Here is a 17,963-nt window from a genome sequence, read left to right on the forward strand (position 1 = left end):
TGAACATTCAGGGACACCTACAGAACAAGCTTTTGGCTTGTAAAAAACATTGGAACTTAGCCAGGACAATTAAGGCAGAGAGCTCGGCCCTAATCGACATAGTGTGTGGAAGGGATCCCATTTTCTTCTGAGATGTGTTAATACCAGAGAATAGCCGGAACAATAGGAGCAGAAACTGGTAGATCGCTTTTCAACAGTAAAATACTGCAGATGCTGGAAATCTGAAATAAAATCAGAAAATGCTGGAAAAGCTCAGCAAATAAGGCCGCAACTGTGGAGAAAGAAAGAGTTAACGGTTCAGGTCGATGACCCTTCATCAAAACAATTCTGACACTAGCTTTTCAATGTTACATTTGAACAATCAATTTTAAAACTGCAAATAGAAACTACCAGTAGTACTCTAACAGGTTTTTGATGTGTAAAAACCATTGATGAGATAAAGAGACCACAAGACTACAACATCACACCAGGCCATCAAGAGAATGAAGGTAGTCAAGTCTCCAACTCAAATCTCATTGAAACATATAAAATTCTGACAGGGTTAGACAGGACTGGAGGCAGGGAGGATGTTTCCCCTGGCTGGGGGGTCCAGAACGAGGGGTCACAGTCTCAGGATACGGGGTAGAACATTTAGGACTGAGATGAGAGGAAATTTCTTCACTCAGAGGGTGGTGAAACTGTGGAATTCTCTACCACAGAAGGCTGTGGAGGCCAAGTCACTAAGATTTCTAGATACAAAAGGCATCAAGGGGTGTGGGGAGAGAGCAGGAATATGGTATTGAGATAAAGGATTAGCCATGATCATATTGAATGGCGCAGCAGGCTCGAAGGGCGAATGGTCTACTCCTGCTCCTATTTTTTATGCTTCTATGTTTCCAACACACAGAATAATTAGACAATAGAAGTGTGAAGCACCAACAGGACACATTGAAAACTAAATGTCTGCCTTATGAGGTCATGACATTTAGTTTTAATTGACTTAACTGTCGATCATTGAGGTATGCTAATGATCAAAGCCTGAACTGTCAATTATTAAGATCTGCTGGTGGTCGAAGCCTAAGAAGAGAGGTGATTGGACATGGGTGATGCCTTCCCCAATTCTACATCGCCTTGTTCTGAAACAACATAAAAGAAGACTTCACGCCAAAAGCTCGCTCTCTCTTACTATGACTGCAGTCAAAGAGCTACAACATCAAAGAAGAAGCAGCAGCCTTGAGCGTGGCGGATTGATCACCCGGTTAACTCAACGACTGCTCTCTACTGCGAAAAGGTTCCATGAACTTGTACCAATCATTTAAATGAAATTGTTTAGTCTTAAAGTGATTTGTTCGTGTATTTCTTTTCCAAAATTTACCGTCTAGAGTTTAACATTCCTTGGAAGCCGGTAGGGACCGGTGTTGGGTCGTGTAGTGACAAACCCCCAACAATAAGCTTAACTATCAACTATAGTTTCTTTTCTAGCAAGTTCCAATTAAATATTTTACATTAAGTTTGGTAAAATTTCAAATAGATGGAAGAAAAGTAGCAGAAAAGAAAATTATACTAGCTAACACTTCAGTGTAATGAAACCAGTAATTTATAGAATAATTCCAGGTCCCATGTTGCAAGCTTCTGCTTAAGGCGAGGAGAAAAAATATCTAAGGCTATATCAACGGGGCCACTCTCACACACCTCGTGGTTGTATTTAGATTAACTTTGGCAAAGACATGGAAGTAAGTTTTCTGACTGTCCTCTGGGATGATGCATACCAGGGGAAATATACCGGGAGGGAAACAAGGGTTGTGCAGTGTAGCAACAATGGCAGAACTCAGATGAGTTTCCAATGTTAATCAGAACTTTTGGAGAATGAAAAATTATAAGAAAGTCACTTAATGTCTTTGATGCATTTACTTTTCTATCTGGTGGGGCCGAGAAGTAAGTTGTGACATGCCATTTACTTTCAGAAACCCAGATTCAATATTGCACCTAGTTTAAATGCATCAGTAATACAGGATCCACTTACAAGTGATTCCTCTGGACAACCATTGCTGATTCCCAATGTCTCCTCTTCCTCTAGTATATTGAAGTCTCTCCTCTGGAACTGGAAACTCCTGAGACAACCCCGGAATCCAGCATCTACGGCAACGTATGACTTCAGTCTAACCAAAAAAAGAGAAACTGAAGTTGAGGTTACAAATTCATTGTTTATAATGTTTGACTAAGAAAACAATCATTTTGGGAACCCTGATTTTTAATGAGTTCTATCACAGTTATTGATGGGCATCCATTACGTTTTGGGATCCACACAAAGGATTTGGAAGTGAGTTATATTTAAGTGATGTGTTTTAAATTAAATTTGGTTTAGAACAGGCTTAGAATTCTCTTTGCACCATATGGTGCAGCCTCTGAGACAAAGAGGAATTTAGGTGCTAATGAGCCAAGCATTGATAAAGTGCTTAAGCAATGACTGGGGATAACAGTTAATTTGTTATCTCGCCTTGGGCTGCCTACAAACATCCAACACCAACACTTATTATCATTGCAATGACCTACACTCTTGCACCCAACATGAGGTGTTTGCCAAGAATCTATTCTTGTGGGAGGGCAGGAGGGTAGCTAGTTTTCTTGACCAATCTACTGGTGACTCACTGAACGGTGAAAAAATCAGGACAGTCTACCAACTTCCTGTGGTCAGAAATAACAAAGAAAGGAAAAGCCCATTGTTAAGGTCAGTCAATCAACAACAACTTCCATTTACATAGCGCCTTTAACATAGTAAAATGTCCCAAGGCACTTCAAAGGAGCGTTATCAAACAAAATATTTGACAGCCATTGACTTCGGTCCCCTTCACATACTCTGTTCCTAGCCACCGACTACATCCCTCTCCCTGGCCACTGTTTGAGGCTGAACCAGATCACTTGCAACCTTGATGTCCTATTTTTTTTTATTCGTTCATGGGATGTGGGCATCACTGGCAAGGCCGGCATTTATTGCCCATCCCTAATTGCCCTCGAGAAGGTGGTGGTGAGCCGCCTTCTTGAACCGCTGCAGTCCGTGTGGTGAAGGTTCTCCCACAGTGCTGTTAGGAAGGGAGTTCCAGGATTTTGACCCAGCGACGATGAAGGAACGGCGATATATTTCCAAGTCGGGATGGTGTGTGACTTGGAGGGGAACGTGCAGGTGGTGTTGTTCCCATGTACCTGCTGCTCTTGTCCTTCTAGGTGGTAGAGGTCGTGGGCTTGGAAGGTGCTGTCGAAGAAGCCTTGGCGGTTGCTGCAGTGCATCCTGTGGATGGTACACACTGCAGCCACAGTGCGCCGGTGATGAAGGGAGTGAATGTTTAGGGTGGTGGATGGGGTGCCAATCAAGCAGGCTGCTTTGTCCTGGATGGTGTCGAGCTTCTTGAGTGTTGTTGGAGCTGCACTCATCCAGGCAAGTGGAGAGTATTCCATCACACTCCTGACTTGTGCCTTGTAGATGGTGGAAAGGCTTTGGGGAGTCAGGAGGTGAGTCACTCGCCGCAGAATACCCAGCCTCTGACCTGCTCTTGTAGCCACAGTATTTATATGGCTGCTCCAGTTAAGTTTCTGGTCAATGGTGACCCTGAGATGAGCATCCAACCACACATCCGCTCCTATCACCAACACTGCCTACCTTCCACCTCTGTAATATCTCCTGTCTCCGCCCCTGCATCAGCTCATCTACTGATGAAACACTGATCCATGCCTTTGTTACTTCTAGACTTGACTATTCCAATGCTCTCCTGGCTGGCCTCCCATCTTCCACAAACTTGAGCTCATCCAAAACTCTGCTGCCCATATCCAAATTCGCACCAAGTCCTGTTCCTCCATCACCCGTGTGCTCATTGACCTACATTGGCTCCCGGTCCGGCAACGCCTTGAATTTAAAATTCTTATTCTTATTTTCAAATCCTTCAATGGCCTCTCTGCAACCACCTCCATCCCTACAATCCTCTGAGATCTCTGCGCTCCTCTATTTCTGGCCTCTTGCACATTCCTGATTTTAATCGTTGCACCATTGGCGGCCATGCCTTCAGTTGCCTAAGCCCTAAGCTCTGGAATTCCCTCCCTAAACCTCTCCGCCCTCTAGCTCTCTCTCCTCCTTTAAGACACTCCTTAAAATCTACCTCTTTGACCAAGCTTTTGGTCACCTGCCCTAATATCTCCTTTTGTGGCTCGGTGCCGTTTGATAACGCTCCTGTGAAGCACCTTAAGATGTTTTAATACATTAAAGGCGCTATATAAATGCAAGCTGTTGTTAACATACTATCCAGTCTGTATCACAAGGAGATATTATTATTATGCGCCTGGGTTATTCGATCATATGATTAGACATTGGGCAGTATGAGTGCACTCGTAGACATAAGATGTGGGGTCCACTTATGGTAGTGCCCAGCACCGCTGAACCCAAGAGAATTTCTAAGTCAGACCTAAAATTTGTAGCATTCTTCTGTGTGGCTCAGAGAAGCCATTTATAACATTCAGAGTTCTCAATGTCACACAAGTATGAAAATAACTCTAAAAAAGCACTTTCAGCTCCCCTAGGAGATTGTTTAAAGCTGTCAACAGTGCTTTATTTTCTGTAATGTGTATGATTGTAGGTTGCATTTTCCAAAAGACGGATAAGCTAAACAAACAAAAATCACATATAGTAATTTACACATGGGTGTTACAGGTAAGTGCTGGAAGTGATTTAAAGGCATTCTAAGATTTTAGCCTGGAACATACATTCACCCAATATCGAGACAATGTCACCATAACTACAGAGATTGCAATATTTTTTAAAGGTAAGTGCTTAAATTTAACACACTGAGACACTTTCAGCTTCAAAAATAATCAGAGCATAGTGCTGGAGTACTTAACACATTCCTATTCATTCTCCTTTCATCCTACTGAAATTAGCAAACTTCCATTCAAACACCCTTATCTTCGATCTTCAATGACTTTTTATCGATTTTCAGATTATGGTAATTATTTTCTGTGTTCTCCCACCTTATTTTTCCTGTTTGATCACCCAGAATTAGATCTAGCAATATATCTTTCCTTGTTGTACATGCACTGATTAAGGAAACAGTTCTGGATACATTCAAAGAACTCTTAACCCAGTCTACCTTTGAATAGCTAAAATCTCCCATTATTACAAATCTGTTACAATTTCAAACCTCTATAAGTTGTTTACAAATTTTTTCCTCAATTTATTTCCAAGTATTCCACAGGTAATACTCTATAATGTATTCCCAATACGGTAATATACCCCTTGTTATTTCTTAACTCAATCCAGATAGATTCCATCTGAATACCACCATTGAAAACCCTTATGGCTGCAAATGTGTGCCTATTAATAAGGCACTTCCTTTCTTATCCTTTTACTTCCCTCTGAAAATTTTATAACTGCTAATATTTCATTCTCAGTCTCGCCTTAATGAGGTCAAGTTTCCATCAGGATACATCTTATCCCTATCCCTCCATTCTATTGAGTGCCTCTCGTTCTCCCAAAGCTTAACCTATTTGTACTCAATTGTAAACAATTTTACAACACCAAGTTATAGTCCAACGATTTTATTTTTAATCCCACAAGCTTTCGGGGGCTTTCCCCTTCCTCAGGCGGTGTGGAAATGACAATTTCGAATCCTTCGCATTTTAAGATCACATAACAATGCCTGGTGATTACTGCCTGTTGCCAAGGCAATCACAGTGAGCAGACAGAAAGGTGTCATCGAAAAGGCCACTGAATATACAACCCCCAAAAAAAAAAAGAGAGAGAGAGAGAGAAGGAAGACAGTCAATGACCCGTTATATTAAAAACAGATAACATTTGTTCGCTGGTGGGGTTACGTGTAGTGTGACATGAACCCAAGATCCCGGTTGAGGCCGTCCTCATGGGTGCGGAACTTGGCTATTAATTTCTGCTCGACGATTTTGCGTTGTCATGTGTCTCGAAGGCCGCCTTGGAGTATGCTTACCCGAAGGTCGGTGGCTGAATGTCCATGACTGCTGAAGTGTTCCCCGACAGGGAGAGAACCCTCCTATTTGGCGATTGTTGCGCGGTGTCCGTTCATCCGTTGTCACAGCGTCTGCATGGTCTCGCCAATGTACCATGCTCTGGGGCATCCTTTCCTGCAACGTATGAGGTAGACAACGTTGGCCGAGTCACAGGAGTATGAACCGTGCACCTGGTGGGTGGTGTCCTCTCGTGTGATGGTGGTATCTGTGTCGATGATCTGGCATGTCTTGCAGAGGTTACCGTGGCAGGGTTGTGTGGTGTCGTGGACGCTGTTCTCCTGAAGGCTGGGTAATTTGCTGCGAACGATGGTTTGTTTGAGGTTGGGTGGCTGTTTAAAGGCGAGTAGTGGAGGTGTGGGGATGGCCATAGCGAGGTGTTCGTCATCATTGATGACATGTTAAAGGCTGCGGAGAACATGGCGTAGTTTCTCCGCTCCGGGGAAGTACTGGACGACGAAGGGTACTCTGTTGGTTGCGTCCCGTGTTAGTCTTCTGAGGAGGTCTACGCGATTTTTCGCTGTGGCCCGTCGGAACTGTCGATCGATGAGTCGAGCATCATATCCCGTTCTTACTAGGGCGTCTTTCAGCGTCTGTAGGTGTCCATCGCGTTCCTCCTCGTCTGAGCAGACCCTGTGTATTCGCAGGGCCTGTCCATAGTGGATGGCCTCTTTGACGTGGTTAGGGTGGAAGCTGGAAAAGTGGAGCATTGTGAGATTGTCCGTGGGCTTGCGGTAGAGTGAGGTGCTAAGGTGCCCGTCTTTGATGGAGATTCGTGTGTCCAAGAAAGAAACTGATTCTGAGGAGTAGTCCATGGTGAGCTTGATGGTGGGATGGAACTTGTTGATGTTATCGTGTAGTCTCTTTAGTGATTCCTCACCATGGGTCCATAGAAAGAAAATGTCGTCGATGTATCTGGTGTATAGTGTTGGTTGGAGGTCCTGTGCAGTGAAGAAGTCCTGCTCGAACTTGTGCATGAAAATGTTGGCGTATTGGGGTGCGAATTTGGTCCCCATGGCTGTTCCGTGTGTTTGGGTAAAGAACTGGTTATTGAAGGTGAAGACATTGTGATCCAGGATGAAGCGGATGAGTTGTAGGATGGCGTCTGGAGATTGGCTGTTGTTGGTGTTGAGTATTGATGCTGTCGCAGCGATGCCGTCATCGATGAAGTCTCCCACGTACTCCCCGCGTGGGAGACTTCTACTGCCTCCCAAAGATACACAAAGCCAACACACCCGGACGTCCTATCGTATCAGGCAATGGAACCCTGTGTGAGAACCTCTCTGGATACATCGAGGGCATCCTGAAACCTATCGTGCAGGGAACCCCCAGCTTCTGTCGCGACACTACAGACTTTCTACAAAAACTCAGTACCCACGGACCTGTTGAACCAGGAACACTTCTCACCACGATGGACGTCTCGGCGCTATACACCAGTATCCCCCATGATGACGGCATTGCTGCGACAGCATCAATACTCAACACCAACAACAGCCAATCTCCAGACGCCATCCTACAACTCATCCGCTTCATCCTGGATCACAATGTCTTCACCTTCAATAACCAGTTCTTTACCCAAACACACGGAACAGCCATGGGGACCAAATTCGCACCCCAATACGCCAACATTTTCATGCACAAGTTTGAGCAGGACTTCTTCACTGCACAGGACCTCCAACCAACACTATACACCAGATACATCGACGACATTTTCTTTCTATGGACCCACGGTGAGGAATCACTAAAGAGACTACACGATAACATCAACAAGTTCCATCCCACCATCAAGCTCACCATGGACTACACCTCAGAATCAGTTTCTTTCTTGGACACACGAATCTCCATCAAAGACGGGCACCTCAGCACCTCACTCTACCGCAAGCCCACGGACAATCTCACAATGCTCCACTTTTCCAGCTTCCACCCTAACCACGTCAAAGAGGCCATCCACTATGGACAGGCCCTGCGAATACACAGGGTCTGCTCAGACGAGGAGGAACGCGATGGACACCTACAGACGCTGAAAGACGCCCTAGTAAGAACGGGATATGATGCTCGACTCATCGATCGACAGTTCCGACGGGCCACAGCGAAAAATCGCGTAGACCTCCTCAGAAGACTAACACGGGACGCAACCAACAGAGTACCCTTCGTCGTCCAGTACTTCCCCGGAGCGGAGAAACTACGCCATGTTCTCCGCAGCCTTTAACATGTCATCAATGATGACGAACACCTCGCTATGGCCATCCCCACACCTCCACTACTCGCCTTTAAACAGCCACCCAACCTCAAACAAACCATCGTTCGCAGCAAATTACCCAGCCTTCAGGAGAACAGCGTCCACGACACCACACAACCCTGCCACGGTAACCTCTGCAAGACATGCCAGATCATCGACACAGATACCACCATCACACGAGAGGACACCACCCACCAGGTGCACGGTTCATACTCCTGTGACTCGGCCAACGTTGTTTACCTCATACGTTGCAGGAAAGGATGCCCCAGAGCATGGTACATTGGCGAGACCATGCAGACGCTGCGACAACGGATGAACGGACACCGCGCAACAATCGCCAAACAGGAGGGTTCTCTCCCTGTCGGGGAACACTTCAGCAGTCATGGACATTCAGCCACCGACCTTCGGGTAAGCATACTCCAAGGCGGCCTTCGAGACACACGACAACGCAAAATCGTCGAGCAGAAATTAATAGCCAAGTTCCGCACCCATGAGGACGGCCTCAACCGGGATCTTGGGTTCATGTCACACTACACGTAACCCCACCAGCGAACAAATGTTATCTGTTTTTAATATAACGGGTCATTGACTGTCTTCCTTCTCTCTCTCTCTCTTTTTTTTTGGGGGGTTGTATATTCAGTGGCCTTTTCGATGACACCTTTCTGTCTGCTCACTGTGATTGCCTTGGCAACGGGCAGTAATCACCAGGCATTGTTATGTGATCTTAAAATGCGAAGGATTCGAAATTGTCATTTCCACACCGCCTGAGGAAGGGGAAAGCCCCCGAAAGCTTGTGGGATTAAAAATAAAATCGTTGGACTATAACTTGGTGTTGTAAAATTGTTTACACTTGTTAACCCCAGTCCATCACCGGCATCTCCACATCATATTTGTACTCTGTTTTTATCTCATTCTTCCCTTCACTATTTTTTAGCCTTTCTCTTAAAAGTATGTCTCACCATATCCATCTCCTTTGAGCTTTCCATTTAAACAGTTTCGCCCCTTCACTAAATTTATTCATAACCCCTCCCGATATACTCTTAAGATCAGTCACTTCATCACACTCCACTAAACTTACTAGTTTAAATTCACAGCTCTATTTATTCTCAGTGCCAGGACATTATCAGCAGTTTGGTTCAGGTGGAGTTCATCCCTCTGGTACGGCATCTGCACATGCGCAGAATTCCCAACACAAGCACTCGGAAACATCCTCCAGGAGCTATCCAAAATGTCCCACAGACCTGAATCCCTTCCTCCCACAACACTCTTCCAATCACATGCTCAGCTGCCTAATCATCTTCTGTCTGCCTGGCTTAATGCGTGGCTTTGGTCATATTCCTAGAATACTAGTTTTGAGTTTTTGTTTTATTTTTATAATCTTCACATTCCCTGATACTAGCATTTGTCTTTTCTTGTGCTTACTGGTTCTTCAGGTGGTATCAGTCAGGTGGTACCAGATTGCATATGGACCACTGCCACTCTCTGGTTTCCTTCAGAAACGGCCTCAGGAGACTGGGCCTCCATCAAATTATTAACATTTCAGACTGGAGAAGCAGTTGGCTAGATTCAGCCCCGGTGGGCTCTCATCCTGATTGTCTGTCTCCTGGCTATACCTTCTGGCTCCCTTTCCTCTCCTTTTCACCCTTTGGATTTCACCTCCCTGTCCAGGCACACCCATGCTACAGAACATCTGCTCTAAAACTTTCTCCCCAGCCTATGTTCTGCGAGATGGCAGTATAAATTTTTTCCCAAGTATGGGCAAATCTGCCTGGTGATCTAGGCACTGGTAACATTAATAGTTTCAAAAGTGACCTTTTCTGATTCTTTCAACAATGAAGGAGAAAAGCAAAGGAGTAAATACTAAGTTATACTGAAATGTTTTGCTTAGTAGTGTGGTTATTTAAATCTTTTTAGATGATTTATTTAGACTAATTTACGAAGGGCTGTATAAGGCAAATTCTTCATTATTTTCAAAGTTCACTGAATGAATATTCTGCAAAGAAGATGAAAAAATATTTACACTACACATTAACTAACCTTGATAAGACCTCAGCAGGGGCTCCACCAACATAGACATCAGAGAAATACATGCTCTTCTTTTCATTTTCAACACTTTTTACATTGATTCTGTCAATCAGCAGGATCATCTTCTTAGAATTATGGTAAATGAATGAGACCTAAAGGAAAATACACAATTGGTTTAATAGTCCTCCTCAGAGATGGAAAATTTAGGATACATGCATAGCAGTGTGTGCTTTGCTAATAGTCCACATATGGTGGCTTGCAATTAATGTTTTGAGTCATAGGGTTCCCATGAATAAAACAAAACTAGCAATGAAATCGAAAAACAAATTGTCCACTTCAGTTTTGGAAAGGAGCTCACCTCTCCTCCTCACCCAATGGCTTGCAGACTCCTCTGTGATATTTAACAATTGAACCACCTCACTGCTTCATCCCTACTTTCAGTCAAGATAAACAAATAATACTTACATTTATATAGCCCATTTACGTCAAAACATCTTTAAAAACGTTTCAAATAAATTGTGTTTTGAAATATAGGGCATGATTTTAGCACCCGCGACCGGGTGCGTTCCTGGCGGGGGGACTCCGAAAATCGGGGATTCCCGGGGCGGGTCGGGAGCACGGCTCCAACCCGCCCACTTCCGGGTTTCCCACAGACGCGCTGACATGCGCGGGCAGCCCCCGCATGTGGGAATCCCGCAGGCAATTAAAGCCAGCGGGGTGCCACTTAAGCTATTTATTTTGGTATTTCAGGTCGTTTACAGACCTGATTAACGAGATATTTTAGGAGGGTTGGGATTTTACAAACAACTGGGACTGTTTCCCGTACTGGGGGAAACACTCCCAGTTCAAATGGACGTGTTGCAGCCATCAGCCTGTGGCAGCTGCAAAGGTCCATTTGACAGGTGGGTGGGGGAGACCCTCACCCATTGCAGGAGGCCACTCTGTCACTTTGGACAAAGATTGGCCTCCACCACCCTCCTCCTAACAATAAAATTCACCAACTTGCACACTTACCCCGGTGTGCAGACACATTTACCTACCTTGCGGACCCCCTCAGATGTACATCTTCTGGATGGGGGCTGCCGTAGCTGCAGTCATGACCTCCTCGGCCTCGCCGTCCACCTCTGACACGTGGAGCTCCACAACACAGTGCTGTGACACATCCACCTCCACAGCAGGAGGGAGGGCAACCGCAGAGAGAGATGCGTCGCAGAGGGCATTACCCTCGCCACAGGGTCCACTGACTGAGGCTCAGCTTCCTGGACCTCTCTGAGCAGCAGTGCACACGGAGGCTCAGAGTCACTCGACATGTAGTCATGGACATCTGCAGCCTCCTTCATGCCGAGCTGCTCCCGGCTGGCCCGAGCACCATCTTCTTACCTGTCGCTGTCAACGTCACCACTGCCCTCAACAACTTCTCCTCCGCATCCTTCCAGGGTGCCACCGGGGACATTGCCGACGTCTCTCAGTCGTCTGCACAAAAGAGCCCTGCAAATACACCTACACCCACTCTGCAGTGACACAATGGGTGGCATCAATTGTGGGTCTTCATTGTGATCCTCAGGAAAGGGCATTATTGCACAAACCAGACAAGATTCGCAAAGACGTGGCAGTAGTGGTGCCAATATATGTGATGTGAGTTGGTCAGAAATTCAATATAAGTAAAAACCATGACAAACCCTCAAACATCCTTGTGCATCCCCTTCATGCTCACGACACATTTGCCTTACGCTGCCTACTGCACATATGTGATGCATGCCCTGTGGCTACAGCACAGGTAGTGGCAGGTTGAGTGAAGCTGACTGTGAAAGAGATGCATGAGAGGGTGAGTATGAGATAGAGCCATGAGATTGTATGAGGATTGGGTTGAGTGGTAGTGGCGGGATGAGTACTGGCGAGGTGAGTAAGTGCAGGTAAAATGAGGATGAGGTTTGAGTGAGTGTGTGGGGTGATGTGACAGAGTAGTGTTGGCAGTGCAGAAGGAGATGTGGGGTGGGGGCGGTGATGTGGCAGACGGAGTGTAGGGGAATGAGTAAGTGTACTCACTTTGGCTGACCTACTTAGGTCATTGCAGCACCTCCTGCACTGTATGCAGGTGGGCGATATGTTGGTGGTGCTGGTGACCTCCTCTGCCACCTCGAGTCAGGCCTTCTTGGTGGCAGAGGCAGGCTGCTTCCTCCCGCTCGCCGGGGGGAAGATCTCTGTCCTGCCCCTCCTCCTCACCCCATCCAATGATACCTGGAGTGAGGCATCATTAAACCTGGGAGCAGCCTTCCCCTTGGGCTGCTCCATGCTGTCATTTTTCCTATTTCTTGCAGCATCAGTCAGCGGAGGACTGCCCCTTTAAATAGAGCTCCTCCAGCTGACTGACCTAACTGCACATGCGCAGTCCGCCCGCCGCGCAGCTTAGCAGCTGGGAACCCAGAACAAGAGGTAAGTGGATCCAATTAGCCTGCGATTGCGTTCGGGGCAGACTGATTTCACCGGGCGCGTTACCCACGCGCCCAATTGTCGCCCCGCCGCGAACCCACCGCCCTGGTAATATCGGGCCCATAGTGATTGTCATATAAGAGAAAGCAGCAGCCAATCTCTGTCAGCAACATCGCACAAACAGGCAGGAGATGACTCACAGCCAATCTGTTCTTAGGTGACATTAGTTGAAGGAACAAAGTTGACCAGGGTAACAAAGGGTTGCAAATCTATGCAGCATTATCTTTGGCGCACCAGTTAATGTGGACGTGCAAAATCACTACGTGTGCTGTTCTAATGAAGTTATGACCTTACTTTATTTAAAAAAATATAAAGAGCTGGTTAGTCAACGCTTGGATTATTTTATCTTTCAACATTCAACTCTCTCAGCACTGAATGCTTTCGTCTGTCCCTCGATAAAGTATTTTGCCATTTGAGCCATTCAATCCAAAATTCCTACAGTGGCAAAATTAAGTGAGAAGAACCCTGTAACTCAAAACATTCATTACAAGCCACCCTCACAGATAATTTTTTATTACAATATTATATCACTATCTGTTAAAACTAAACCTTCATTTTACACATTTAAAACATTTTAGACCTGAAATATTGCTTGACTTTTCAAAGAAGTCATATTCTGCCCTAGACCATTCACCTCATGATATTTTGCATCATTAATAAGTTTCCTCTTGTCAGTGTCTTCTAGTACAACAGGGCCTTTGCTGAATCCAAAATCATAAACCAAGCGTATGTAACCATTTTGCATTTCCATACTGAAGAACATATCCTAAGAAAATGAGAGAAAAAATATTTGCGTTAAAAGCAGGAGTTGTGAATCTCCAGAACTTGCTGTCGATTTACGCCATTCCGCTGTTTGCTTTGCACAAACGGCATCGCGCTCTTAGCCTCCCCGTTATTTTTAAGAACTTGTTGGATTTGCACATTAATTGCCCATTAGACTCGCCACAGGAAGTTAAGTCTGATAACTCTAGTAACTGATGCGATGCAATGCAATGCCAATCAACATCTCTGGCCCAGAAAGGGAACAATGTATTCTGTTCATCTCAATCCTGCATGTAGCCAATTGTTGTTAGTGATTTTAAAAATGTCAAATCTCAATTTTTTTTCTTAATTTTCCTTCCTGTCTCTTTTCTCTTAATCCAATCTTTCCCTCTTTTTATTTCTCTGTCTGTACTTGATTTGACTCTAATTCACCCATTCTAATTTTCCCTCCTTCTCTGTCATTCCTGTTTCTTTCTTAATCCTTAAATCTCATGAGTTAAGGAGATTCAATGTTGGTCCCGCCGTTCACTAAGGTTCCAGATGCCCCGTTGCCATCGCCACATCGTTATCAGCTCGCACTTCCAGCAAGTTACTGTGCAAAAGATTTTCGAGCTGAAGTTTGCAGAAAAAAGTCTAACTAATTGCGCGCACTGTGAGATGCCCCGCTCCACCAGGATCCGGTTCAATACTTAGGAATAGTGATAATGGAAGTAATAAGTGCTTTAGATTTCTATGACATAAAAACTCATCTGATAATAGTCAAAACAACAAATATAATTGTGACTACATTAGGACTAAAATACTCATTTCAATTTGATGGAGACTATGGAGACAATTTTGAAGGCTTACTGCTATTGCTAATGTTGTTTGTGCTTCTGCAAAGCCCTTTTATATGACAATGACTGCATTACTACCATTCCTTGCAAATATGTCATTAGTATTTCACTAGTGGAATGCCATATTAAAAGGGTTCCACATGTTCCACTTAGGATTGGCCAGAGCTCCATGTTCTCCTGGGGAAATTGCATGAGAACAGTAGAATGCTTTTGCTGTCATAATTTAATCTGTGCCCTTTACTAAGCTTCTGATTGCTCTTCCTCATCCTTCCTTCTTTGGCTTGGGGTCCATTTGTATGAGGTGTTTTGGGATGTTTTCCTATGTTAAAGGCATTTAATAAATGCATGTTTTTGTGCTTATTGTGCATTAATAAAGAGAGCTGCACAGCTATATTTAAAAACTCTACAATAGTGATATTACCCCTTCAATATGGGCACAGAAGTGATCAACAGTAAAATCACAAGCAGAGTTTGTGCCATGAGTATTTTTTCTAGTTTTCATTGCACTGTCATGCCAGCGTTAATCTGGTTGATTTCAAAGCATCAGATATAAAATACAAGTTAATGGGGCAGGGGATTGTGTACTAAATGTTAAATTCATTGTGCTGCTGAACAATATTAAATGAATCACAAAATATTTAAATATTAGGGTAGATTTTATGAATTTGCATTTCAGATGCCCAGAGCACATATTGGGAATTCCAGCTCATGATTTTCCATCCATTAATTTTAATTTCTATTAGAAATTTTAACAGATGGAAGATCCAGTGTGGCCCACTGACCTAAATGCTCAAATTCCCCACATATGCTCCCAGTGAGTGAAGCTCCGTGCCTGGAGTACCATTTCATAAAGTTTGCCCCATTATTTTTCTTTCAGGTCACTTGTATTTTACATTCTACAGTACCAGAATAAACACCATTATTAAATTATTCCTGTACAGGTAGCTGGCTGCCCTTACCCCATTCACCATCAGTAACAGGAGGGCACTGTCAGCTGGTGTGCGAATGTCCAGATTGAACCGAGTTGCTATGTTGAATTTCCCTCTCCTTTGTATGTTACGCACAAAAGCATAGCCTGAACCGTCAAAGTAGAAATTTGCTGCCCTACTCTGGGCAAAAGCAAGTTTGTACCTAAAAAAAAAAATTCAACAGGGTAAAGGAAGGAAACACATGTGAATTGAAATTGGCCTGCGCTACAGTAGCAACAAACATTAACACATTTAGTAACTAATGGTATTGCTAATATACAACCTAATAATGAATATCATGTTTTAATCTTATTAATCTGTCCCACTTCCAAATTTATTTTTCTCCTCTAGTTCTCCCCTGCCACCATCAGTGTTAGATAATATTCTCCAGCTAAGTAGGAGCTCAGGTGATGTGTTCACATGTCTCTGCCAATTGTGCTCTTGGTCTGATCACTAGTGAGTGGTAAAGGGCAGGTCCCAGCAACTCACTCTTTGATTTGTTTTCCATCTCCCTGTGGGGAAGTCTACACCTAATTGTTTCCCTTACAGCACAGGCAAGATGAGAAATCACTCCTTGTGGAGAATCATAGGGACAAACCTATTCATATTACTTCATAGCACAGCATGGCACGACACTTTGCAGCATCAATATGCCGTATCACCTCATTATCTAAAATACTTTTTTCAGAATATCATGAGGCAGAAAGTATTAGCAATCGCAGAAAAACATAACATATGTTTTATAACATAATTGCTATTTTTGGACTCTTGAGTTTAATAGATTTAATTTACTGTTCACCATGGTTCAATGGCTCTCTAACTCTTGCAACTGGAACTGGTGTTTGGGCTTCTCCTCACAGGTCCTTACTGTTCTCATCTTATAGGGTCCTTTTGGCACTTGTCCTCCCTGGTAATTCAGCTGTCTTGTCACCTGGGAGATTCCCTTCAGATACTTGCCTTTACCTAATGCTGTTAATATTGTTGCAGGAGGAACTCACACACTATGTCCAGGAGAGGCAGCCTATTGGCAGAGGGGATCCCAGGTTTAAGGGAGGTCATTGCATTTGAGGAGCAAGCACTCAATCTGATGGGGTGGCAAGTGTCAGTGGGCAATGGCAAGGTTGGTGGCTCTGTGCCTGTTGCAGGTAAGTAGGTGCAAAGTAGTACTTATACCTGCTCCAGCACTTTAAAGAAACAAGCTACCATTGAACTGTCTATCTCGCTATCATTTCTGAGTGCAGCACATCTATTCTTATCTCATTGCCTCTTTTTCTGCAGGTCTAGCACAGCAAGGGGGGGGGGAGGAAGAAGAAGATCCAACTTTTTGAAGATTATTACAATGTTGATGACAATGATGGTGATAATGATGACCATCCTGTCCCATCTACCACTGGCATCTAAGCTCCCCACCCCAATTTTTGTCCTTGGTCACCACTTTCTCTATCCTACGCATCAGCACAGAGAATGTCACACGTGAGGATCAAAATAGCAAAGATTATGATATTGCACCAGCTGAGTGACTGAGCACAAGAAAGTGGGTCGGAATAGGAAGTGGAACGGGAATCAGCAGTTCTCCACTGGTGGCTGTAGAGGTTTCTGCCCTTGGCAGAGGCTATGGATTCAGATATCATGGGTCCTGCTATGAAAATAAGGATGCTCAATGAACATCACACCTATGTGCAAGTAGTGAGGTTGCTTTCTCAGATTGTGTGGCAGATAACAGGGTTCATGGCAGAGGGCACTGACCTCATATGCGGCAACATCAGGGAAGCTTGTTTCTCATTGTCGGCATTATTTGAGTGTGTGGCAGCTCCACCTGAGTCTGTGATTGATCCTCCTCCCCACCCCCCTTCTCTGCTGCAGTGTCCCACCACAGGTCGGTGCATCCTCATCAGAATTCAGAAATATTGGGGGTAATTATTTTAACCCCCACGATAAGTTGGGTTAATGGTGGGGAGGTGGGTAAAAATTTCAAACATCTGAAACCCAACCCCAACCCACTTCCGATTTTAACAGAGACAGGTTGGGGGGCGGGTGACTAATCTGATCTGGAGAGGCAGGAAATTTATTTCAATATGCTAATGAGACTGTGTGCCTCAAATTTTAACAGACTTTTATATTTAACGGCTACGGTCCGGGTTTCCCAGGGCTCTTAACCCGGCAGCTGAAGGGAGATGAGAATGGCTGGATCCAGCAGGTAAGTGCCTTTACAGCACTGCTTGTGGGTCAGGAGGAGCAGGAGTGCTTCCTTCCAGCCCCTCAAGCAAACCTACCGTGATCAGCCTCTGTCCCCATGATCCAAAGCCCACCCCCCACCCCCGATCTCCAGGCTGACTCCGCCCCCACCCCCCAGCCGCTCCCAAGCTCCCTACTCACCTCCCCGTAAATATCAGGGCCATTGTGTCCAGCTCGTGTCATTTAGAACTATTTGTCAGGCTTGTATTTTACTACATGAAGGACACAAATGTTCAAATTCTTTTAATAATTTTTAGATTTGTTATTTTCATTGCAATTTTTGCCCCACCTTGAGTACCATACAGCACTTACTAACTGACGCAGCAGGCATACATCCTGCTACAAGGGCTCAGCCAATCTCACACTTGAGACAAAGGCTAGGGGGTGCAATTCAACCTAGAGTGGTTG

The 17,963-nt window shown here is 44.7% G+C and overlaps 1 protein-coding gene across 1 annotated transcript in view; it reads right to left on the minus strand.

Annotated features, from left to right (window-relative positions):
- The window catches only part of lama4 (laminin, alpha 4), a 170,466-nt gene that overhangs the window by 37,542 nt on the left and 114,961 nt on the right, over positions 1 to 17,963 (minus strand). The window contains exons 25-28 of the mRNA XM_067984688.1: positions 15,312 to 15,483; positions 13,389 to 13,520; positions 10,277 to 10,416; positions 2,003 to 2,138 (exon numbers count right to left, since the gene is read on the minus strand). Coding sequence (XP_067840789.1) covers positions 2,003 to 2,138; positions 10,277 to 10,416; positions 13,389 to 13,520; positions 15,312 to 15,483 — 580 coding nt within the window. The remainder of the gene's footprint in view (positions 1 to 2,002; positions 2,139 to 10,276; positions 10,417 to 13,388; positions 13,521 to 15,311; positions 15,484 to 17,963) is intronic.

This window comes from Heptranchias perlo, chromosome 5 (assembly GCF_035084215.1).
Source record: "Heptranchias perlo isolate sHepPer1 chromosome 5, sHepPer1.hap1, whole genome shotgun sequence".
NCBI lineage: Eukaryota > Metazoa > Chordata > Chondrichthyes > Hexanchiformes > Hexanchidae > Heptranchias > Heptranchias perlo.